The sequence below is a fragment of the Crotalus tigris genome, unplaced genomic scaffold, assembly GCF_016545835.1.
Source record: "Crotalus tigris isolate CLP2741 ecotype Arizona unplaced genomic scaffold, ASM1654583v1 scf7180000017881.257975618366:2651188, whole genome shotgun sequence".
Classification (NCBI taxonomy): domain Eukaryota; kingdom Metazoa; phylum Chordata; class Lepidosauria; order Squamata; family Viperidae; genus Crotalus; species Crotalus tigris.
This window is the reverse complement of record NW_024096698.1, coordinates 1,855,815-1,880,933: the sequence shown is the minus strand read 5'-3', so window position 1 is coordinate 1,880,933 and position 25,119 is coordinate 1,855,815. Positions and strand designations below refer to the sequence as shown.

Sequence of the window (25,119 nt, the reverse complement as noted above, 5' to 3'; positions counted from 1 at the left end):
GTTTAAGGAGCAATTAGCAGCGCTGGGGAAACCACTGAGCAGGAGCAGGATGTGTAAAGAGTGTATTTTGCAATGTCCTCTCCCCCCTCCCTCTCACACACTATATAACATCTTAGACAGAAGCCTATTTCAGTGATAAAGATTGCAACAGGGAGTTGTAAAGCCTTTTTTTTCAAAATCGATAAACAAGAGGCTCAAACTACTAACTTACATGCAGTAGAGCTGATGTATATTTGCAAGGCAAAACTCTTTGTAAAAATCAATCACAATACCCCTGCATATAAATGTCTCAATCTCCAGAGAACTTAAATAAGTCAATCATTTCTGCTAAATTTTGCATCCAAGTCGATCTTTATTTCCTCTAAAGTCAACCGAAATCTTTCTCAATCTGGCACCACTGTAGCACACACAGGTGAAGATTCAGCACTGCAATCTAACATATAAGGGAAGTTTCTGATTGAAGAAGTAGTTGTCTTTCAAGATGCAAAATTATTTGTACACCTTGGTAGTATCTATTCTTCAACCCAAGATTCATGGAACTAAACAAGAGGTGACATTCACTGGAAGAATGCAAAGATTCTCAAGCCCAGGGTTTTTCAACCAGTGGTACGGGTACCACCTGTGGTATATTGGCACCTGGCAGGTGGTATGCGACCATCCTAGAAAAGTGGTAGTGGGGGAAGGGAATGCGCTGAACCGGTGGCAGCACCGCACAAGCCTGAGCGAGAGATGGCTGGAGCTGCAGGGCTGTCAGGGCTCAGCAGAAGCACCAGGATCAGCACCGCTTTCCAACTGATCGGCACTTCTTTGGGGCTGTCAGGGCTCAGTGGAAGTGCCAGGATCAGTGCCAGGCTCCAGCTGGAGCTCGGCACTGATCCTGGTGCTTCTGCTGAGCCCTGAAGAAGCACCAATCAGCTGGAAAGCCACACTGATCCTGATGCTTTTGCTGAGCCCAGAAGAAGCGCCAATCAGCTGGAAAGTTGCAGCATCTCCAGGGTCTTGTGATTTACATTCAGATGCTTGGCAACTGATTCCTATTTATGATGGTCACAGTGTCCCAGGATCATGTGAAGTGACCAAAACCTGCTGCAACCACCCAGCAGACGGGGGGGAATAAAAACCAAACACCCCCGCTGCCAATCCTCAACAGAAATGTTCACAACAATTAAAACATCAGTCCAGAGGAAGAGTGCCATCGGGTGAGCAGGCGTCTTGCTCAGCTGTGGCTTGGGGGGCACTTTTTCCAATGCCATTGTAACTTCGAACAGTCACTAAGTGAACTATTTTAAGTTGAGGATTACCTGTTCTTTATCACTTTTTCCCGTTTTTTTTGGGGGGGGTCATCAAGTTTTTGACATCTTGCTAGGCGACTGGTGGTACTTGGATATTGCCATACCCTAAAAGTGGTACAATGGGTGACAAGGTTGAAACGCCCTGCTCAAGGCTACCTAGGATTATATAGAATGCACGGATTATATCATACCACACAATTTGCAATCCTTCCTTCTAGGTTTTGGAGGAATATAGGCAAGGTCTCCATCTTCTGCAAACTTAAATCATGCTGAAAGGTCAGCCTGACATGTAGCTCCAGAATTAACTTTAGAAATGCTCTTAGCTGAACTGGCATTCACAACAGAGCAAAATGAACTTTCCAGAATAACCTTCCTAAAGCCGGAACAATGGAGGAATGAATGTATTTACTTTAATTTATTCTAAAAGAAAGCTAGATAGAAGAGGAGGAATAACTTAGCTTGAATTAACTGTATCTCCAAGAATCTCTGGGTTTTTCAGAGATCCAGTTAAAGCTAAATTATTCCTCCTCTTTCATCCAGCTTTCCTTTAGTCCAGCGGTTCTCAACCTATGGGTCGCGACCCCATTTGGGGTCGAACGACCATTTTACGGGGGTCGCCAAACAACGCGATCCGCCATTTTTCCCTCTTGGCGCTGTGCATGCGCGCTGTGCATGGGGTCAGCACTGCACATGGGGGCAGCGCCGCGCATGTGCGGCGCGCATGGGGCGCCGCCGCGCGTGCGCACTGCGCCATCACACAAACATTGAGAACCGCTGCTTTAGTCCTTCCAGTTGAGACAATTTATGTAAAGCTCCACAGTTTTTTATAAGTGCAACTTGTGCTTCTTGCAAATGCTAGATTTTCTTCCATTTTAGATTTTGTTTGGATTTCAAGCCATTCCGTAATCCAGCGGTTCTCAACCTGTGGGTCGTGATCCCATTTGGGGTCGAACGACCATTTCACGGGGGTCGCCAAACAATGCAGTCCGCCATTTCCTCCCCTTTTCCTTAGCTGTGCTACTCCCTTTTATTCTATTGGCTTTTGAAAGCCAATAGAATAGACTGTCTTGAATAGAGTCTAATTCTATTGGCTTTCAAAAGCCAATAGGAATTGTCCAGGCTGTCTCTGCCCTGCTGAGCCCGCCAAAAGTCCCATTCTGGAAACAGTGCTGCAAGTTGTCTGCAGCGAAGGCGAGCTGTCTGGAAGTTTCCACCCCTCCCTGCTGAGCAACTACTAAAAATGTAAGGAAAAGAGGGCCAGGGGTGGGAGGTGGGGGGCCGGTGGGTGCACGGAGGGTTGCTGGCGCGCGTGGGGCCCGGAGGGTACCTTACCTTCCCTGGGCTGGGCCAGCTGGGTAGTCCTCGACTTACGACCGGTTGGGGGGTCGCGGCATTAAAAAGGCTGAGAACCACTGCCGTAGACCATAATACCCATGCCTTGAACTGTGCCAGGCCGAGAAATAGCTCACTATAGTACTGCCAAAATCATTTTCTCTGGCCAATGCCTTTGTTTAAAGTAGTTTGGTAATCTTGAAGAAAACTTTTTTTTAGGAGGGGGTGCCAAGCTAAAAGCCCCTAACTGAAATGTCCTTTCCCAAGGAAACTGAAATGGTCAGCTCAGCTATAACACATTTAGAAGGCCATTGAATGCTGATAGACTGAGAAGGATCCTGGGAGGCAAGCAAAGCATGGGAAAAGCAGAAAAAAGGAAATTCTCCAGAAATAACTATTCATGGAATAGCTGCCATTTTATTTTTCAAAACAACATTGTCTTTGTAGTCTTGTCCCATTGCCACATAATTACAGTTGTCTCCCTGAACTCACTAAGCACATTATGTAGTATCTATGCAATCAAATACTTGCTTTGTCTATACTCAATCAATTCTATGTTATCTGCTCACATGTATACATAAATCTGTATAATTCTATACAGAGGGACTTAATCCCTCTCCTCTTTAAATTGGTCTGATAAGCAATTTGTGCTTTGAATCAATGTGTTCTGCAATCCAAATATAAACCTGGGAAAATTATCCTACAATCAATCACATGAGGCACTTCAAATGTTTTGTTAGAGTCCAGAAATATATCCATAATGTTCTGAAAATCTATTAAGAAATCTATTTAAAAAAGTGAAATAAATAAAGACTAAGCCATCAATTTGTTTTGGTTTACCAGTGAGCCCCCCTCTGCACCTTTGAAAATAGCAAGAAGAAATGTTTACCCATATGTACATTAAAAGCCTTTTTTCTATTTTTGTGTATACCAGTTGAGATTGTGAGGTATGCAAAGCACTTTGATGAAGTAAAGAATGAATGCATACAATTATGCATACTTAATATGGTTAAGAAAGAAAGATATCATGATTACCCAGCCAATGGGAGGTATTTCTAATCTCTGTTTCTGCTGATTTTAAAGTACATTTTCTTAAATTGTAATAATGAACATCATTAACCTCAATTTTCTGCTTACTTAGCACTAAATGGACTTAGGGGGCTCATGTTGTTGTTAATTGCGAAGTCGTGTCCGACCCATCGCGACCCCATGGACAACATTCCTCCAGGTCTTCCTGTCCTCTACCATCTTCTGGAGTCCATTTAAATTCACACCTACTGCTTCAGTGACTCCATCCAGCCATCTCATTCTCTGTCGTCCCCTTCTTCTATTGCCCTCAATCTTTCCCAGCATTAGGCCTTCTCCAGTGAATCCTTCCTTCTCATTAGGTGGCCAAAGTACTTGAGTTTCAACTTCAGGATCTGGCCTTCTAAAGAGCAGTCGGGGTTGATCTCTTCTAGGACCGACCGGTTTGAACGCCTTGCAGTCCAAGGGACTCGCAGGAGTCTTCTCCAGCACCACAGTTCAAAGGCCTCAATTCTTTTGCGCTCAGCCTTTCTTATGGTCCAACTTTCACAGCCATACATTGCAACTGGGAAAATCATGGCCTGGACTATGCGCACTTTTGTTGGCAGGGTGATGTCTCTGCTTTTTAGAATGCTGTCTAGATTTGCCATAGCTTTCCTCCCCAGGAGCAAGCGTCTTTTAATTTCTTGGCTGCAGTCTCCATCTGAGGTGATCTTGGAGCCCAGAAAAATAAAATCTGTCACTACCTCCATTTCTTCCCCATCTATTTGCCAGGAATTGAGAGGGCCGGATGCCATGATTTTGGTTTTCTTAATGTTGAGTTTCAAGCCAACTTTTGCACTCTCCTTCTTCACCCGCATCAAGAGGCTCTTTAGTTCCTCTTCACTTTCTGCCATTAGAGTGGTATCATCTGCATATCTTAGGTTGTTGATATTTCTCCCGGCAATCTTAATTCCAACTTTTGATTCATCTAGCCCTGCCTTTCTCATGATGTGCTCTGCATATAAGTTAAATAGGCAGGGCGACAGTATACAGCCTTGCCGGACTCCTTTTCCAATTTTGAACCAATCAGTGGTTCCGTGTTGGTTCTCACTGTTGCTTCTTGACCCGCATATAGGTTTCTCAGAGACAAATGAGATGGTCTGGTACTCCCATCTCTTTAAGAACTTGCCACAATTTGTTGTGATCCACACAATCAAAGGCTTTGCATAGTCAATGAAGCAGAAGTAGATGTTTTTCTGGAACTCCCTAGCTTTCTCCATGATCCAGCGTATGTTGGCAATTTGATCTCTAGTTCCTCTGCCTCTTCGAAATCCTGCCTGTACTTCTGGTAGTTCTCGATCCACATACTGCTGGAGTCTAGCTTGTAGGATTTTAAGCATAACTTTACTAGCATGTGAAATGAGTGCAATGGTGCGATAGTTTGAACATTCTTTGGCATTGCCTTTCTTTGGAATTGGAATGTAAACTGACCTTTTCCAATCCTGTGGCCACTGTTGAGTTTTCCAAATTTGCTGGCAAATTGAGTGTAGCACTTTTACTGCATCGTCTTTTAAGATTTTGAATAGCTCAGCTGGAATACTGTCACCTCCACTAGCTTTGTTGTTGCTCAGATTTTCAAGGCCCATTTCATCACATTCTAGGACCTGGGGAATGACCATCTCATTGTGGTTATCTGGGAGTTAAGCTCATTCTTGTATAGTTCTTCTGTGTAGTTTTGCCATCTCTTCTTAATCTCTTCTGCCTCTGTTAGGTCTCTGCCATTTTGGTCCTTTATCATGCCCATCTTTGCATGAAACGTTCCCTTCATATCTCCAATTTTCTTGAAGAGATCTCTGGTCCTCCCTATTCTGTTGTTTTCTTCTATTTCTTTGCACTGTTCATTTAAGAAGGCATTCTTATCTCTTCTAGCTACTCTCTGGAATTCTGCATTCAATTGGGTGTATCTTTCTCTTTCTCCTTTGCCTTTCGCTTCCCTTCTTTCCTCAGCTATTTGCAAAGCTTCCTGAGACAGCCATTTTGCTTTCTTGCATTTCTTTTTCTTTGGGATGGTTTTAGTTGCTACCTCTTGTACAATGTTGCGAACTTCCATCCATAGTTCTTCAGGCATTCTGTCTATCAGATCCAGTTCCTTAAATCTATTTGTCACCTCTACTGTATATTCATCAGGAATATGATTTAGTTCATACCTGAGTGGCCTAGTGCTTTTCCCTACTTTTTTCAATTTAAGCCTAAATTTTGCAACGAGAAGCTCATGATCTGAGCCACAGTCAGCTCCTGGTCTTGTTTTTACTGACTGTATAGAGCTTCTCCATCTTTGGCTGCAGAGTACATAGTCAATCTGATTTCTATGTTGACCGTCTGGTGATGTCCATGTGTAGAGCCGTCTCTTGGGTTGTTGGAAAAGAGTGTTTGTTATGACCATCGTATTCTCTTGACAAAATTCTATTAGCCTGTGCCCTGCTTCATTTTGTTCTCCAAGGCCAAACTTGCCTGTTATTCCGGTTATCTTTTGGCTTCCTACCTTAGCATTCCAATCCCCCATGATGATAAGGACATCATTTTTTGGTGTTAATTCTATAAGGTGCTGTAGGGCTTCATAGAACCGGTCAATTTCATCCTCTTCAGCACCAGTGGTTGGGGCATAGATTTGGACTACTGTGATATTGAATGGTTTGCCTTGGATTCGAATTGAGATCATTCTGTCATTTTGGGGATTGTATCCCAGTATTGCTTTTCCTATTCTTTTATTGACTATGAAGGCTACTCCATTTCTTCTGAGGGATTCTTGCCCACAGTAGTATACCTGATGGTCATCTGAGTTAAATTCACCCATTCCTGTCCATTTTAGTTCGCTGATTCCTAAGATGTCGATGTTCAGTCTTGTCATCTCTTTTTTGACTACGTCTAGCTTGCCTTGATTCATGGATCTTACATTCCAGGTTCCTATGGAGAAAAAATCTTTACAGCATCGGACTTTCCTTTCACCACCAGATATATCCACAGCTGAGCGTCCTTTCGGCTTTGGCCCAGTCGCTTCATTCTTTCTGGCGCTACTAGTACTAGCCCTCTGCTCTTCCCCAGTAGCATATTGGACACCTTCCGACCTGAGGGGCTCATCTTCCAGCGTCATATCTTTTTTCCTTTTAGTACTGTCCATGGGGTTTTCATAGCAAAGATACTGGAGTGGTTTGCCATTTCCTTCTCCAGTGGATCACATTTTGTCAGAACTCTCTGCTATAACCTGTCCGTCTTGGGTGGCCCTGCACGGCATAGCTTATAGCTTCATTGAGTTACGCAAGCCCCTTCGCCACGACAAGGCAGTAATCCATAAAGGGGGCTCATACTGTTACTGAAATCTGAGAACAGGTAAAAAAAAAATCTGTTTAGCAAAATCTCATTCCCCAAATTGTATTTTCAGAATTAGCCTAAATTGTCTTCAGGAAGCCTATCAATATTCAAATATTAACAGAACAAATTATATGTGGTTCCCAAGCTACGTTTTTTTTTCTGGTCAGATCACAAAATCTGGTCTAGTTTAAAAAGATACAGACACTTTCAACCCGGGAAGCAGGGGACTTTGAGAAGACAAACAGCTGGAACCTTTCAGCTGGGTTATCAGCAACCTGGCTGATAATAATCTTGAATGAGTTTGTAGAAAGGAGGTCACATAAAGAAATGCGAAGCAATGCCAAAATTTGGACTGGTAGAAATTGTCAACTGAGGCTCTTGTGATTGATGCCATGTTAGTTTTGACTTATTTCTTAACCAATGCTACAGCTTGCCAAACATTTTTGGAACTGAGCAAGGGACTGAATTCAATTGGAAGGATTCCCAAGAGGTTAAATTAGGAATAAAGATAGTGAGGGCAAGGTGGGAGGAGGATCTTCTCTCTATAGCTTCTGACGTCTACTGAGTGGTACATAGCAAGTGATGAGACAGCTGATCCAGAGCTGTCATCTGCATTCTGGAAAATGTTGAATAATAGAGTGGAATGGAGTATGTGCTGCTCCTCTTAGGCCTCTAAATAAAGCAAGGTGACAGAGGTTATCTTGCTGATTTTTTTTTTTTTTTATAATACAAGCTTAACAGGCTGAGATTGCCGTTCTGTTTGGATAATTGTGCTGTTGGGAAAGATAGGCCAGTGATAAAACAGATGATAAGTTAGTAATAATTGCTTGTCTTTAGAGATACTGCTGAACTTAGAGCTCCAGGGCAACATTTATGGTGGGAAATGTCCCTGAGATGTGACTGGATCTCAGTTTTTCAATATTAACTCAAATGAATATGGAAGATTGGCCTACATAAGAGGAGGGTGAGTATCAGCCAGTTTCTTTCCACCCACATCTATGGAACACCTCTGCATTCATGTTCAGGTCTGCTTGTCACACTCAGTTTGTAATTTGCACCAGGGATCAATCCTGGCAACAGGTGAACTTTGCTTGGAAGAGAAGAACCGATAATAGCAGTATGTCTGAACTGGCAGAGGCAGCATGTCGTTCACTGAAATCCAGCTAAGTACAAAGATTCAAGACTCATGAAAGTACCACATTGCATGTTTCTTTTACATGATTCAGTGTCATCACTGAAAGCTTTGGAGGACCAACACATGAACCAATAGCCTGCTAGCCCATGGCACATACAAGTCCCTAATGGTATCGGTAGAGCTCAATTTTATAGACAATGAATTAAATAAAATGAAATTAAATGTTAACTTTTCAGGAACTTAATAAATCTCAGAATTTGGTGTTCTCACCTGAAATCTTGAAAAACCTTGGATAACAGGGCCAAAATTTCATGAAATTTCAAATATGTGAACATCTTGCAAGAATGATCCGTCCGAGTTTTTTTTTTTCTGTCTGTCCTCCACATTGATGTATGCTATCTAGGATGCACACAGACACACATATGGGTGCCAGTTTTAAGGCTATATTAGGAGTCGTTGTGGCACAGTGGTTAGAATGAAGTATTGCAGGCTAATTCTGCCAACTGCCAGCAGTTCGATCCTAACCGGCTCAAGGTTGACTCAGCCTTCCGTCCTTCTGAGGTGGTAAAATGAGGACCCAGATTGTTGGGGGCGATGTGTTGATTCTGTAAACTGCATAGAGAAAGCTGTAAAGCACTATTAAGTGGTTTATAAATCTAAGTGCTATTGCTATACCTTTATCAATCAGCAGTGATCTCATATAGGTTGGGAACCACTTCATTAGAGGAAAGTCTTCAAATCAGATTAAAAGGATTCTAGACAGTATAACACATAAAATGAAGTTAGTATCATAATAATCTGGCTTGAAACCACAATGAGATTCATCATCTTTTTTCAGAAAATGAGAAAATATGCCAATTCCAAAAAGCTGTGGTTTCTCAGTAGTCAATAGTATCAAGGGCTAAATCAGGAGGACGACAATTTGTCCAATGAAATCTTTGCCAGAATATCTGAACACTGCTTCAGATATCAAATAGAAGAATGGACCTGATCTACACAGCAACAGTATTTGGGATGGGCATAACCAATAATTGAAGAGTCTACTTTAAACAAGAATGCATACAATTCTGCTAGGCAAAAAGGAACCGAGAGCCTAGACCAACCTATCAAGGGTTTGACAAACAAAATTAAAGTTAGAATTGTCATTTCAATGATACTCCCTGTAATAATGCAAAAATGTGAGGAGTAGATGGCATAAGAGCAACTGGAAAAAGACTGATGCCTCTGAGCTGAAGGAGATTGCATCATTCTTTGGACAGCCAAGAGAACCAATTATTCAATTACAGAAGTATTGAAACTGGAATGTTCGCTGGAAGCAAGGATCATGCAACAAATATTATCGTATTTTAGATATATCATGAAAGCTGTGGCCTTTAATCTAGTTTAACGCACTAAACAAGGAGATATAAGAAGAAAGCCAATACATGAAATAGACAAGCCAAGTACTGAAGCCAAAACATGCACCTTTAAATATTATATCTTTTGGCAAAAGACAGGATAACATGGAAAGCTTTTATCCAGTGTCATGATTTGACAGAGCAAATGAACAGCCACCTTTTTTCTGACAAAACTTCTAATTCTTTTTAAAAAGCAGACATATGCCAAAAGAAAGGGAAGGAAGGAGGAATATAGCAGGTTCAAGCTTGAGTTTTTATAAAGATTTTTCCAGCAGTCAGATGGAGTGAAAGCTTGTTTAAGCAGCAAAATTGGACAGCTGATAGCTGAGCCCATGAAATGGCTGTGTGTTGAACCATGCCAAGCAATAGAGAGCAGCCATCTTGTCTTGCCTTAATTTTAAAAAATAGCTGATAGTTGAAGGAAAGCCAATGCTTTAATTTATTTCACTAAGCCACTTTTCTAGAGATCCAACTGAGTTCTCCCCTCTCCATTTGCTGTTTTCCACCCCAACCAAGTTTCACTGAATATTAGAGTTCATAGCTACCAAAAAATACTCCAACAGCCTAACTGATTTACTCTGTTCCCTAAAGGACAGGGATTCAAGCACCAAACACCCCCTGTGTGACAGATCTTTATCTCTTTGCTATCATGGTTTTCCATTATCCACTTCCACATTTTCTGCCAAGGTATGTTGGCTTGTAAGTATTCAGTGTGTAATCATCCATCTTCTTGCATTTCCCCTACTCCCTGAGGACACAGATAAACCTCTAAGTGGCTGCCTTCCATTCCCCACCATCCAGTCAGAGCTGAAGAAGCTTCTTGGAAGAGAAGCAAAATGTCTTCAAAGAAAAACAAGAAAGTCCAGCTGCCTTCTGAAAAAGGGGACAACCATGACCTGGATGAGAATCTCCATAGATATTTCCCCTTTTCCTTACTTTGAAAGGGTTTGAACAAAGGTTTTGGATTCTTAAGTCCTCTCTCTCTATCATTCATATACACACAGATACAAAATACACAAAAACTGAAAGAACTACTATCACCCCATCTCTCTGTAAGGTCACTTAACTTTCTTGGGCCATATAGTTCATTGAACTCAATGCCCTAAGCACTAGTTGAGTATATTCAATCTTGTGGACTGATGTTAAAGATTAAGTGCAAGGCTGCCAAAGAAACTCTTTGGATAAACTCTCTGACTTGTATCTTCCTGGTTCCTTTTGTTTTCTTCCTGGTTATGACTCTCCCTCTTGGAATGGCTTTAAAGGGCAGAAGGTATATAATAACCAAGATAAATTATTGCCCAATGCTTATCTCATTAGGTGGCTGAGCCTCCAGTTAGAAGCTATAAGAAATACTTGCTAGGATATGATTTCTTTTCTGTAGTGATTCTACTTCTATAGAATAATATAATTTCCAATAATAGTTCCCTATATCTCCAATTACAGACCATTGTTGGTGGGAGGTTGTTAGGAGCTATAGTTTGGCAATATTTGGAGGTCATAGGTTTCCCATATCTCCCCATCCCATAGAGTGACTCTGCGGAGAAACTGAGACAAACTCTTAATTACTATTGGGGGAGTAGACATGAGTTTGTAAGACACACCAAAAATGCACATACATCAGACATTACCTTATTTCTTATTAGGTTGTACAGAATCCGGATTCGAAGGACAAAATGTGATACCTGAGCACACATGTAGGGACCACCGCAAACCAAACACATCTTTTTACAGAATGTTTCCAAAGGGTGTAATATTTGAACTGACATTCCAGGAATATTTTTGCGATTTATTTAGTGTGTGTGTGTGTGTGGGGGGGGAAATGAACAAAACCAATGTTGACTTATAGCTATACTGGGGCTTTTAAAGTGGTAAAATATCTTTTATGGCATCCCAATTAGGAAGTTTATATGGAGAGGAGAAGAGAGGAGAAGGGGAAATAGAGAGAGAGGAAGGAAGGACAAAAGAAAAAGAAAGGAAAAAAAGAAAAGAAAAAATAAAATAAAAATAAAATAAAATAAAATAAAAAGAAAGCCATTCAGCTTTGGAGTGATAAGCTGTTTCCAAGTATAGGCCACTGAGTTCCCTGAGTTCATCTAGTCCTCCAAGGACACAGCTTTCACTTTTAAATGGCAGGGAAGAAAAATAAACCAAACAAGACTCAGCAATATATTGCATACCATTGCAAATCCTCTCTGTGCATGTGAAAGAATTGCACAGCTGTCCCTGCCAACATCCACCCACCTGGTTAAGAAACAACAACAAAAAAATGATCTAGATATAGTAATGCTTATTCATCTCTAAAAATTGCTGGACCTCTGACAGAATCCCTTTCTGAGAAGAGGAAGCAGTCAAAAGGCCCGAGGCTGGGGAATTTGAAGTGGGAAACTGAATACTTTCAGAAGCTTAATTTAAAAAAAACAACAAACCATTATCAACATCGCCTTTATGAAATAGATATTGTTCACTTGATTTGGAAGTATAGTTCCTAGAATATCCAGGCGACAGGCTGGCTATGTTTTTGGGGAGTTCCAATCGCAGCCCATCTGGAGGGGTCCAAGCTAAAGACGGTTGATCCAAGGCTAGCTTAAGGAAGATATTTGGGTTCATGAGTTGAACACACAGAGAGAGTCTTTATGGAGGAGATGGCTCTCAAGCTTCAAGTCAATTTCAACTCAGTGACTTCATGTCCAAGGACCTTCCTTGGTACAGATGTAGTCTGCCCCAGCCTTGTTCTGGAATAGCTGAGAGTGACTGGAAAAGGGCCATTATCCTGAATATAAACAACTGGATTCAAGAAATGTGTAACTTACTCATGAAAAGGCTATTTGTTTTCTATTAATCAAAAGTGACACAGTATGTTTCTCTTTGGCATAGATCGTTGTTATAGGAAAATGTGACCTATTTACTGTACTTTCCGGTGTATAAGACGACTTTCTAAAGCGTTGAAATCGGTGCCGAAGTCGGGGGTCGTCTTATACACTGAGTCGTCTTATATGCCAGAAATTACGGTAGTTTCTGGCGTATAAGATGACTTTCTAGGCATGCAACTCGGCGTTGAAGTCGGGGGTCGTCTTATACACCAGGTCGCCTTATACGCCGGAAAATACGGTAGGTAATTCATATGAATTTAGTAGTTAATTATTTAGGCCTTTCCCTTTTTGGCATATTTTCTTTTTGCTTAGGTATTATAATTAAAATTAATTAGTTGGGAGGTACTTATATTAATCTCTTGTTTTCCTATATTATTATTATTTAAAAAATGCAATAAAACTATATACCTATGGTGGCGAACCTATGGCATGCGTGCCACAGATGGTACGCAGAGACCTCTCTGTGGGCACGAATGCCATCGCCCCAGTCCTAGGCCTTCAGCTGAGTTTTTTAAACCTTTTCGCTTTAGGCCTCCGCCGCCGTGTGCAAAAAAAAAAAGGTTCAATCAATTTCAACTTCTCACAGAAAAAAAAAGATCTTGCAAAGTTGGGATTGATTGATTGAACTATTTAGTCCCACCCAGTCTGCCATTACCACTGCAGCCACGTCCACCCAATGGGCCACGTCCACCCAATGGGCCACGCCCACCCGGCACCCAATGATACATAAGTGGGTATGGGGTTGCAGTTTGGGCACTCGGTCTCTAAAAGGTTTGCCATCACTGCTATATAAATCATTTAAAAAGTTAAAGTAAAGAAGTCCCTGCGGATTTTACTCCGCTAGTCATTGCTAACTATAGGGGATGGTGCTCATCTCCGTTTCAAGGCCACTGAGCCAGCACTGTCCAAAGATGTTTCCATGGTTATGTGGTTAGCATGATGTCATGAACGGCTGTTACCTTCCCAAATGTACCTATTAATCTACTCGCATTTGCATGCTTTCAAATTGCTAGGTTGATAGGAGCTGGGTGAGGACGGGAGCTCACCCCATTGGGTGGCACTCAGCTCTTGAACCTGGGCTATCGGCTTTCCAGCTGACAAACCCAGAGTTTTAGCAGCTGAGCCACCGAACCACCCATACAATCATATAACCTTGCAAGCTAATTTTTTTTTAAAAAAACCTTCCCATTCTAGCCTATAACTACAGGATTTTCTGAAACTGTCCCATTCAAGTACTAATTAGGTTTATTTTTTCTTAGGTGAGACAAAGTTGGCTAAAAGTTGCCAGCTGCTGGGATGATGCCTAGAAGGTCCTTCTTAAACTACAGTCAAAATGGCAATACATACAGCTTTTACAAAACTATTGGAGAAGGCTAACATTGTCTTTCATTCTCTTAGTTGCATTTTAAGGGCAGCTACTGATACTTGGACTTGATCTTGGCTTCTGTTATATAATAACATCCATACAGAATAAATTTATGTACAATATAATCACACTCACTCAACAGATGTCATGTTTAGTGTGGCCCTCAGAATCCTTGGCCCATCTGCAATATAATCACTATCTGGAAAAAATGAGGATGATGTTCCTTAGCTTAGGCCAGGGGTGGGGAACCCTGGCTCTTTTATGACTTGTGGACTTCAACTCCCAGAATTCCTGGCTGGCTCAGGAATTCTGGGAGTTGAAGTCCATAAGTCATAAAAGAGCCAAGGTTCCCCACCCCTGGCTTAGGCCATCCAGAGGCTCTTCATAGAAGTGGCTCATACTTTTGGCTATTGCTGATCTGCTGCTGTTGTGTAACTGATTTCATCATCCTTGGGCCAAAAGCCACCAATAAACACTCCAGCTTGGCCTAGCTCTCCAATCACCCAGCTGTTTGCTGTTCCCCTACAGATCTTCCCCTGGAGCCCATGAGTTTTCATAATCATTCAGGGGACATACTTGGCCCCTCTTCTGTTTAATTCTTCTTTCCCTTTTAATGATCCAGGCTTGGCATTTTATTCATGTAGACATGGAAAAGAAGTAGAGGAAGGTGACTACTGCTTGCTGTTTCATGTCACTGCCTTGCATTTTTATACATGCCGCCTAACTAGAAATGCTAGGCCAAAGTTTTCTCACAATCAATTATTTCTTTCACATATACCTCATTGCAGCCAGGTGTCCTGAACAGAAACAGTAACCTAACAGCTCCACTTTAGCAACAAAGAAAAGTATTATTACTACAGAATAACTTCACTTTTAAATAAAACATTTGTGCTTCTTTTCCTCCTCCCTTTCAACATGGTTTGTATTACTGCATTAAAAAGTTGCTATTTAAGAAATTACATTGAGAAATAGTAATGGACACAAAAAAATAAAGCTATAAGATTTTGGGGCAACTGGTAACGTCAGACTTCTCAGATTTTCCCAATTTATTTAATGTAAATTATGCAGCCCTGGGATTTTTTTGATGGTCTTCCCTCCAAGGCCATCCCTTCACCTCTCATCCTGTTTAGCTTCTGAGCCCAAAGTAAATTGGGTGTGGCCATGGGATGAGATGAGGGAATGAAGATCAGGGGTGTCAAACTGCTGGCCCACGGGTCGGATGTGTCATGGCAAAACTGCGCTCACCCCATTGCTGGCAATGGAAAAAAAAGTCATGATACGTCGCGACACATCATGTGATATTGAGTTTGACACCCCTGATATAGAGGAAAGCAATTAAAATATGCTTGTATGACATCAGACAGAAAGCCTTTAAATAGTGTTTGAATTATTCTATTATTGTTGTTGTGATTATTATTATTATTTAAAAGGCAAGAATAACAGAATATAGTCAGTCACTCTGGGAAACCTATTTGCCCACAAGGCAAAAAGCTCTATTTGCACTCATTGGTTTTTTTTTTGAGGAACTACTGCATTAGCCAATTAAGGTTGTTGCACTCATTATTTATGTCCCTCAAGTTACCTTCTACGTTAGGAACAGAATAGTGATGAATTATGTGTTCTCCTTCAAAAAGCATCTATAGAATCAGTGTTTCAGCAGAATGAGGAAGCATGCATCACAACAGGAGGCAAACTCCTCCTGTTGTGTATAAATGTACATTGTGACAGCACATGTAAGGCAAAACTTGTTATATTCATTTTGCTCTTTGTCCCCTGAAGACCCCATAGATGTCAATGTCCAAATCTCAATTTCAGTTCATTAAAATATACGCAGACCAAACAAGTTTAAAAACTCTTAAGGATTTTGAAGGCCTAAGTAAGAAGAAGATTGGGATTGGTTGAAGCATTCTGTGTGTGTACATGTGTGCATAAGAACTCACCCGATTAATGAATAATGATGAAAGTTGTATAACTATAAGAGAAAAGGGATTCATTTACAGGAAACACATGCATATTATAGGGATAGGCTACATTAGCATCAAGCTAATTGCATCCTACAGAGGAAAGTCAACAAAACATGTTCTTTGTACATGTTTGTACCTGGGAAGAAAAACAGAAGGAAGTAATCTGAGATTAGCAGACTTTTAGACAGAATACATCCTTACCTATCTATACCCTACTTTCCCCTGGTGATTAATAGTTCAATAAGCGCTGAGAGGTTATTAATATCCCACCTGTCTACTTATATGTTTGGAAGTTACCCTTAGAAAACTTACCATTTGACTTTATATTATGATTATTCTATCCAATTCAAATGGATATCACAATCTAATTGACTGGGTGTTGACTCCTATGATTCAGATGTTAGCCAAGGACTTAAGAGTCATAGAGGTATCCCGTAAAATAAATATCATTCCAAATCTTTTGCAAAATTAGTGGTGTCAAGTCCAGGAAGTTTTAAAATTATTACCATTTCATTCTGATACAGGAAACAAATCTGTGCAACACCCTTGACACTAGAAGTTGTGTTATTTTATTTTATCATTGCATTATCCCTTCCCAAAGGCTCTGTATCCTAATGACTGGAAAAGCCCTCTCCCACATGTAAAAATAATTCCCACAAGTTGCCTTGATTTCTCCCCTATAGTTTAGGGAGAAAATAAAAATCAGTGAAAAGGACATGTTGCAAAACAGCATTTTTTTTTACTAATGTTCTCAAAAGGTAACACTGTTTTTTTTTCTTATGTGCAACTCATAAATCAATTTTTATCAAGACAAGTGCCAAATTTTACTTAGGTCTCAAAGGAAAGAGTCTTTTGCCTTTAATATATGAAAGCTGGAGGTTTTCTGACTAAAATATGAGAAAAGGGGAGATAATACTTTCCTCCCATGCCATCTTAAGGAACAATGGCTTACTTTTCAACACAGTAACATCTACCATCATTGGGACTGCTATGTCCTGTACTTCAGCCACTGGTCAACATCTGATCATGGTCTTAACTGAAGGTATGGCTGATCTGAAAAATCTAAGCAGGATCACACCTGGTTACATTCCAGAGACAGACTAGGAGGAAAACTGAGTTGCAGCCTAGGCTGGAAAGCCAAAAGAGAGGGAGAGAGAGAAAGAGAGGGAGGGGAGAGAAAGAGAGAGATGACAACCCAGAAATCCAAAGTTACCAAACTTGGGCAGTCTAAATATGCTGGCCTACTAGAAAATGCCATAAAAAAAATTAAGGAGTCCTTAGTGGTCTCTGAGCTTGGTTGTTTGTTGCAGACATTTCATTACCCAAACTAGATAACATCATCAGTACTAGTAAGGAGTGGAAAAAGCAAACCTCATTCAGCTGCTCCCTCAACTGAGATCAAATCCCACTCCTAGCACCGATGAGGTTACCTAGTTGGGTAATGAAACGGCTATAAGAAAACCACCAAGCTTAGAGAGCACCTAGGGCTCCCCATTTCAACCCTGAGTTGCAAACATTCTCCTTTATTGGTAAAACAAATTAAATCATTCCAAGGTGCTCTCTTTCAACCCATCAAACAAGACTGTTGTGGGGAAAAAGAGGAGGAAGGAGTGTTCACCACCTTGAGCAGGAGTCTTCAAATTTGGCCCTTTTATGACTTGTGGACTTCAACTCCCAGAATTCCTCAGCTGAGGAATTCTGGGAGTTGAAGTCCACAAGTCATAAAAGAGCCAAGTTTGAAGACCCCTGACCTTGAGTTACTTAATAAAGTAATAAAGCAATAAGGGAGAACTAAAAATCAAATAAGCAGGTAAGTAAATAAATGGCAGCTGCAGGGATGTGCTGATGTGCTGCGTGCACTTGACTGGAAGAAGAATTTCCCTTTATTCTAGCTTGCAAAATAAAAAAGTCCCCCCCTTCTCCTCTGCCAGCTACCGCATTATTAACAAGGACTCTGCGCCATCTGCCGGTTCTCGCCAGCATCACAACCTACCAACATTTTCTACCTCCCGCTGTTGTCCGTCCTCCTCCTCTATCCTGCTTTTGGGCCATACCAACTCTCACTGAGGTGAGGGGAGTTGATAGCCCACCGTCTTCGAAGTTGCGTCTTTCCTCAAACTGAACGCTGAAGCCGCTTCCTTTCACTGCGACTCCGACGAACACCCGAAGGACAAAAAAATGAGAGCCTCAGCCAAATGAGAAACCTCCCCATCGAGAAGGAGTTGGTGGTTTAGTCCACAACATGGCGGCCACCATGAAGAAAGCGGTGAGCGGGCTGGGGCGGGCAGGAGAGCGAAGTCGGGTGGACTGGCGGCTGTTCTACTGGCTTACCTCCCCCCCTCCCGGTGATGCTTTCGCCGGCGTTTTCCTCAGTGGAACTTGAGGAGCGGGAGGAGGCCGGAGAGCGTCCGGAAGGGAGGCCTTAGGCCCGGACAGGCGGAGGCCGTGAGCGGCGTGATCTGCCCGAGATGGAGGCGCGTTGAAAGGGCTATTATGGGGAAGGGGGGAACCCCAGTTTTTGCCCTGGAACATCCTGAAACGAGCGTAGCGTCCGGTAAAGCAGCCCCTATTCCCAACCTGGCGCCCTCCGCGTTTGACGGATGCGATATTGGGCAGCGCGGAGGCGGGGCCTCATTTGGGGCGTAAATCCTGTATATCCTGCTTTGCGCCTGCAGAGGGCGCCGTACAGCTCAAGCTGAGGGGCTGCTGGTAGTTGTAAGTCTTCGGTATCTGAAGCGTCACGTGATTCTGATTGCTGGCTGAACCAGGCTCATCTGGGACAGGGAGTGGAGACCACAAGGTAGTCCTAGGCTGAGTGGATGGAAAAGTTTTCAGGAAAAAGGCACGATAAACCATTCCCTGGTCCCCAACAAATAAATTAGTCTGGGAAATGTCAAGACGGCCAGCTCAACTGAAAAGAGATTTCATTTTTCCTTAGTTTGGGAATGCATGCAGTCTCCACCTTTTCAAATGTCACAGTCTTCTATGATGTAGACTTAAGTGAGCTACGGCATTCCTCCCCCATGTGCACCTCAGTAAGTAGTAGCACTTGGCTGACGCTTGGAAGTCAAGCATTGGGGGACCTAGTCAGTGCTCTTAGTAAGCTCCTTGCAATGCTGGATGCAAGCTTTGCCACTGATGCGATTGTGCACTGTTGTGACTCACAACTGAAAACCATTGGGGTAGTGGTTCAAATGTTGGGCTGGAAACAGGGAAACTGAGTTCTAGTTTTGCCTTAGGAATAAAGCTAGTTGAGTGACTTTGGGCCAGTCAATTTCTCTAAGTTCTTGTGGGAAAAATAGGACATCCGGTATGTACATTACCTTGAATTGTTTTTTTAAAAATGTAAGATAAAAAAAATAAATAGAACAAGCCTTGTTCACAACCAAGCTCAGAGAGCACCAAGGATTCCACAGCTGAAACATATATGAATATTCTCTTCTATTGGAAGATAAAACAAAAACAAAAAAACCCCCACAACTGGGAATAAAGCAATTACGAATTACTCCCTACCAAAAAAGCTTTCCAGGATATGAACATAAACTTACTAGGATGAATTCATTCGCCAACACTTTTTCAACAGAACCTCAGATTAGGAGACTTTACCCTTTTGTTAACCGCATGCTTAGAAAGTGTTACTTTGTGTATTTTCTATCTAGTGTTTCTTGCTTTGGATTTAAACATACTTCAAAATAGCCTGTGTTGGCTGAATGTATTTTATTAATCTGGTTTTAAGAATAAGTTATGATTGTTGTGCAAAAATATTACCTTTAAATATATAAACGATCAAACCCAGATATTTGGTTGTGCTGAGATAAGTTGTCATTTTACTTTGCAACTTGTTATAAATAATAATATAATTAAATGTTCAGCTGTGACTTTAGGGGCAGAGAATAGAATCTTGCTTTAAAAATATGTTGATGATTCTCAGTCCAGGTAGAGTTACATCGTGGCAACTGGAGTTATTTTCTTTTGCTTTGAAAAGTTTCACTGCTTATCCAAGTAGTTTCTTCAGACTGAGCAGTTTGATTAGGGGAACCCTATATGTCCTCCAGGATGGTCATTCCTCACCTAATCTGAATAAGCTCATTAGGTGAGTAGGCAGAGATTCGTTAAGAATTGGTTTGCTCCTAAATCCTTTGTCCTAGGTGGGTGGTTAAATTATGCTTTAAAATCAAAAGCATACAAGGGGAATATAAGTTTTCATGTATTCCCCTACTAACTTTTTAGTTATTTGCTTAGTTTTATTGGGAAAAACTGTTTTTCTTCAGTAAAACGAAATGATTTTATAAAACTTTTAAATCAGTATTCAAGGCCAGGTTCAGCCAAACTGCTGTGCAATAAGCAAATGGCAATCAATGCATAACTTTTTTACCATCCAGATAGCATAGTATATAAAACAATATTTGTAGTTCAAAAGAGAGCATTAGGTTGAAGAAATATGCATTAGATTGTCTTACTAGACTGCATGAGTTTGATGCTAATCTTGGGATTACTTTTCTTTGCTCCAAATTATTGGCTGAGAAAACTGGTTTATTCTTCCATTCTATCCTTTTCTTCTGCCCTTTTTATTTGATTGCTTTATTTTTCTGAGTAGTAGAATATTTTGTGGAGTTCTTGGTGCTCTCTCTGAGTTTGGTTGCTAGCTTGTTTTACCTGCCTAGTTAACATTATCAGTGGTAGTAAAGGGAGGTTTTTCTTTGATATATACAATAGCTTGCTATTCCAGTAATGGGGTGTGTATGGTTTTCTCCTTGGGAGTTCCTTGATTAGGATATTGTTTTTTGCTTAATTGTTTGTATGATGTTAATGCTTGCTTATCTGAATGCTGCTTTTGGAGGTGATATGTTCTGGTCTTTTTTTGTTTCCTTCTTAGCTTTTTGTTGTCTCTTTTGACCGACATGTAAATATGCTTTATTTCTATGTGTCTACTGATGGCCGATTTGTCTGCCAAATATCCAGGAATTCCCTAGTGTTTTTAGATTTAGTTTGGTCTGGAATGCTGACTGTTTTCCACTTGAAAACGTAATTGAGTCTGTCGATGTGTTGTGAGATTAAGGAACTGTGATTATTTTTCTATTGCAGTTGATTTATTGTGCATTTTCTATTTTTATGGACATACAATTCGGTTTGTTCATTAGTTTGTCCTGTCCCCTCTATCCCCATGCCACACCAATTTAAAATATTGATATAGTTCAACTATAGCATGATAACATTAAGCCATAATGATATTTGCTTGCCTTTTATTGTCATCTGAAACATCCGTTGAATTTAGCATTATATGCAGACTTAACTAGTTTGGTTTGGTCAGCAAACCATCACTAAATATGCCCTAGCTTAATGCTATATGTGAATCAGGCCACTATGACTTATTTTGTTTATGATCTCAGGTGTTTCCTATGGTTACAATTGTGTATGCAAATATCCTAAGGACTTTTCCTTATACTCTCCCTTTACACCTTGTCTGTCAATGTTATACTTTCATTCTGTCAACATCTTGTCCTTATTGAATATGTAATCACTTCCTGCCTTAGAACATAACCTGATTATTCTCTGACAAGCTGAAATAATGGTGTGTATAAGGTAACCTAATTTAACTGAAAAAAGTGGATTATTGTTCACACGCAATATATTTGAGAAGCTTTTTTTGTTTTTGTATAGGCAGCAGAAGATGTTAATGTTACTTTTGAAGATCAGCAGAAAATCAACAAGTTTGCTAGAAACACCAGTAGAATTTCAGAACTAAAAGAAGAAATAGACGATAAGAAGGTAACTGAAATCAGACAGTTCCCAAATCATATCAAACTCAATAAATTTTTCTGTAAGGTAATTGGCAAAAATATGTTTGCTACAATCCAAACTTATGCTTCATTTGAATGCCAGTGGTATTTAGGAGAAATGGTAATGGTACAAATAGTAAAAGCACAGGTTTCTCTTACTGATTCAGCAGAATGGGAAGAAATTTGCTGCAGAAATATTTCTTCTACCAGGTTATAATATTATTGGCGTATATTTTTCCTTTTGGCAAATTATGTTGGGTAAAGTTTGATGTGGCGTCAAATTGGCCACAAATGTTTTCAGAATTGCTGGGAGTTGAATGGTATACAAATGTAATTAATTATAATCTCAAGATAGTAATTCATTTTTTTTCCACAAAATTAAACATAACCATATTTTAGTTTTTCCCTGCAAGACAGAGAGAGAGACACTTTTAGTATTCTAGCTGTCATATTCTACATCTCTCTGAACATTGAAGATTTTTTCTAAGGATGAGCCACCCACCCACCCATGTAGTTAAGAGAGCATTTTAAATCTAAGTAAGGATTTTGTCAAACCTATTATGAATGTGTGGAAATAAAAAGCAATCAAGTTACCAAATTGATTCATGAGATTGGGTGTTTCAAAATCAGTTTAAATCAACTCACCTTGAAGAATCACATTGACAGTTCACATGCTATTAAAACATGTCACTGAATTTTAGTCACTTAAATTTATCTTTTTCAGTGTTGAAAGATACCTGGTATGGCTAACTCAGGGGTGTCAAACTCGCAACATCACGTGACGTGTTGCGATGTATTGTGACTTTTTTGCCATTGCCGGCAATGGGGTGGACGCAGTTTTGCTATGATGCATCTGACCCGTGGGCTGGCAGTTTGACACCCCTGGGCTAGCTGGTTCTACTCTTTTGCATTTTGTCCCAAAGCTGTTTCTTAGATAGTCACAGCTAGTTTAGAATTACATACATACATACATGTGTGTTTGTGTATGAACATATCATAGTTTATCCTAAGTTGAATTACAATCCATATCATAATGATGGATAAATCGGTAGAAAAATAACTTGATTTCTTAAACACAGAAACAGCTCCAGAACCTGCAAGATGCTTGTGATGACATCATGGTGCTTGACAATGATTCATTATTGATACCGTATCAAATTGGAGATGTCTTCATTAGTCACCCCCAAGATGAAACAGAAGAGATGTTGGAGGAGGCAAAGGTATGTTCTGTTCCTTGTACTACTTCTGTGGCTCTTTTAAGATATTGCAGCAAGAAAAGATGGGGGGAAAATTGGCAAATATTTTCTCAGGTAGTCTTTCTTCTATTGTATCTAGAAATGAATCACTAGTTTTTCTTGCTCTCAACAATTTCTCAGCATCACAGTTGAAAGACATTGATTTGTTATTTTTGTTCAGTCTTTCTGATTGCCAACTTTCACAGCTATGAAAATCATGACTTGGCAATGTGTATCTTTGTCGTCAACATGATGTTCTCTGATACTGAGCATAAGATTGGTTTTTGCACACTTATTTTTCAACCTCAACAAAAGATTGTTCTTTCCAGCCACTAAAATAGTATAATCAGCGTTATCTATATATTTTTTTCCTGGCAACGTTAACACCATCTTCTGTTTCTTTCAATCTCAAAATAGGTTTAACATATGTGCTGAATATGTAGAGTGACAATATTTAACTTTGGTGCACCACTTTTTCAAGTTTTGAATTATTAATGCTCCATATTCCATTCTAATGGTTGTTTTCTGGTCCACATAGTAATTCATGCATAGTGTTGTCCAGATAAAGCAGTCATGCTAGAGTAACATTAAAACACCCATGGTTAAAATAATAATATACGTAAAATCTTTGAGTTGGGTGAAACATTTTTAAATGTGCAGATAAGGTAGTCTGATGGGTTCATATTTTTAAGAACTGTCTATAACTTGTGATCTTCTGAATCAGAAGTCTAATCAATAAAGGGAAAAAAAGTTGTTTTAGCTGTTAACAAATATGCTAATCTTTAAGGTGACACAAAATCTTTGTTGATTTTGCTGTAATAGATGAATGTTTGGAAGGAAAATGTTTCCTTGAAATCTTTACTTAACATTTTTCCATTTTTTTTTCTTTGCCAGAAAAACTTACAGGAAGAAATTGGAACTTTGGAAGCGCAAGTGGAATCCATCCAAAGAGTATTATCAGATCTTAAAGTCCAGCTTTATGCAAAGTTCGGCAACAATATAAATCTCGAGGCAGACGATAATTAAATAGGAATAGAAATAGTATTGGATGTTTTTGTATTAATTATTTTTGCTTCATGGTAATTTTTTTGAGAAACCCCACTTTTCTTTAAATTTCATTTTTATTTCATGTATTTAATTACATACATTCTTATTTATATGTTTAAACAAACTTGTCCAAATTCTCTGGTGTGTTATTAAAGGTGGGTGCTTAAAAGTTTACTGAAAAAAGTAATAAAGCTCACAGAAATATTCTCTTTTCATGCCTATTATATGTACATTTTAGAAAAAACACATTTAAAAAAAATATTGAGTTTATATGCATAAGGAAAAAATAGGAACAATATGGGTATGGTAAGGGAAGAAGATGGGGGGAAGGGAATAGGAGATTTAGGATAAAATAAGGATAGGTACAATCACATATTTTAACAAACAAGCTACCGTCCGGATCATAATAATGAGTAAATATCATACTCAACCATTTTTAAAATAAGCTTAACTATAGCCATATTGCTAACAATTAATAAATAAATTCATCTATTTAAATAAACATGAATAATAAAATCTCAAAAAGTCATGACTATCAACATTAATGGATAAAAATCACTAAATCACTAAAAATAAAGATGTTATCAACCTATAAATTATAACTCGGTTAAAAATCAATCATCTATTCTAAAATATTAAGTCCTTTTCAGATTCTAACGCGTCTCTAACCATTGATAACATTTTTCCCAAGTTTTAAAATAAACTGAGTCATCTTTTTCTTTCATCTCCAATGTTAATCTATCCATTTCTGCACACTCTAACATTTTAGTAATTATAACCTGGTCAGATGGTAGATTCTCATTTTTCCAAAATTGGGCAAATATTATCCTCACAGTTGTTAAAACATGCAGTATCAAATAATCATTCTCTTTACCATAATTATGTCTTAATATTCCTAACAAAAACAATTCCGGTTTAAATTCTATCTGTATTTTCATCATCTTTTCCAACCATCTATGAATCTTAGACCAGTATTTCTTAGCATTAGGGCATATCCACCAGGCATGATAATAAGTGCCTGGCTGTTGTTTACATTTCCAGCAAGTATCTGAAACATTTTTAAACATTTTCGCTAAGCGAACTGGTATCATGCCATCTGTAAAACATCTTATATAAGTTTTCTTTATATGCTACCGCTTTTGTAAGCTTAATATTTTTATCCCAAAGTTTTTGCCAGTCTTCCAACAAATCGATAGAATATCCAAAGTTCTTTGCCCATACTATCATTGTTTCTTTCACTTGTTCTTCTTCCATCTTCCAGTTTAAAAGTAATTTATAGAGTTTCTTAATCAAATTCTCATTTATTTTTAACAAAATTTTATCT

At 39.7% G+C, this 25,119-nt stretch overlaps 2 protein-coding genes across 5 annotated transcripts in view; one reads left to right on the top strand and one right to left on the bottom strand.

Moving 5' to 3' along the window:
• Positions 1-17,845, bottom strand: part of LOC120308207 (1,25-dihydroxyvitamin D(3) 24-hydroxylase, mitochondrial) — a 40,511-nt gene extending 22,666 nt beyond the window's left edge. The window contains exon 1 of one of the 2 annotated variants that reach the window (XM_039343930.1): positions 17,727-17,845. In XM_039343930.1, coding sequence (XP_039199864.1) covers positions 17,727-17,732 — 6 coding nt within the window. In that variant the 5' untranslated portion in view covers positions 17,733-17,845. Of the gene's footprint in view, positions 1-3,761; positions 3,780-17,726 lie in introns of those variants that run through there. The other variant, XM_039343931.1, reaches the window with a different exon arrangement.
• Positions 17,846-17,861: 16 nt separating this feature from the next.
• PFDN4 (prefoldin subunit 4) lies at positions 17,862-23,999 on the top strand. 3 transcript variants are annotated; one of them, XM_039343933.1, is made up of 4 exons: positions 17,862-17,999; positions 21,395-21,502; positions 22,593-22,733; positions 23,643-23,999. In XM_039343933.1, the coding sequence occupies exons 1-4, from the start codon at positions 17,976-17,978 to the stop codon at positions 23,772-23,774; spliced, it is 405 nt and encodes a 134-aa protein (XP_039199867.1). In that variant the 5' UTR covers positions 17,862-17,975; the 3' UTR covers positions 23,775-23,999. The 3 variants fall into 3 exon arrangements, with proteins under 3 accessions (XP_039199867.1, XP_039199868.1, XP_039199869.1); XM_039343934.1 differs by lacking the exon at positions 17,862-17,999 and adding an exon at positions 18,057-18,207; XM_039343935.1 differs by lacking the exon at positions 17,862-17,999 and adding an exon at positions 21,194-21,305.
• The last annotated feature ends 1,120 nt before the right edge of the window (positions 24,000-25,119 follow it).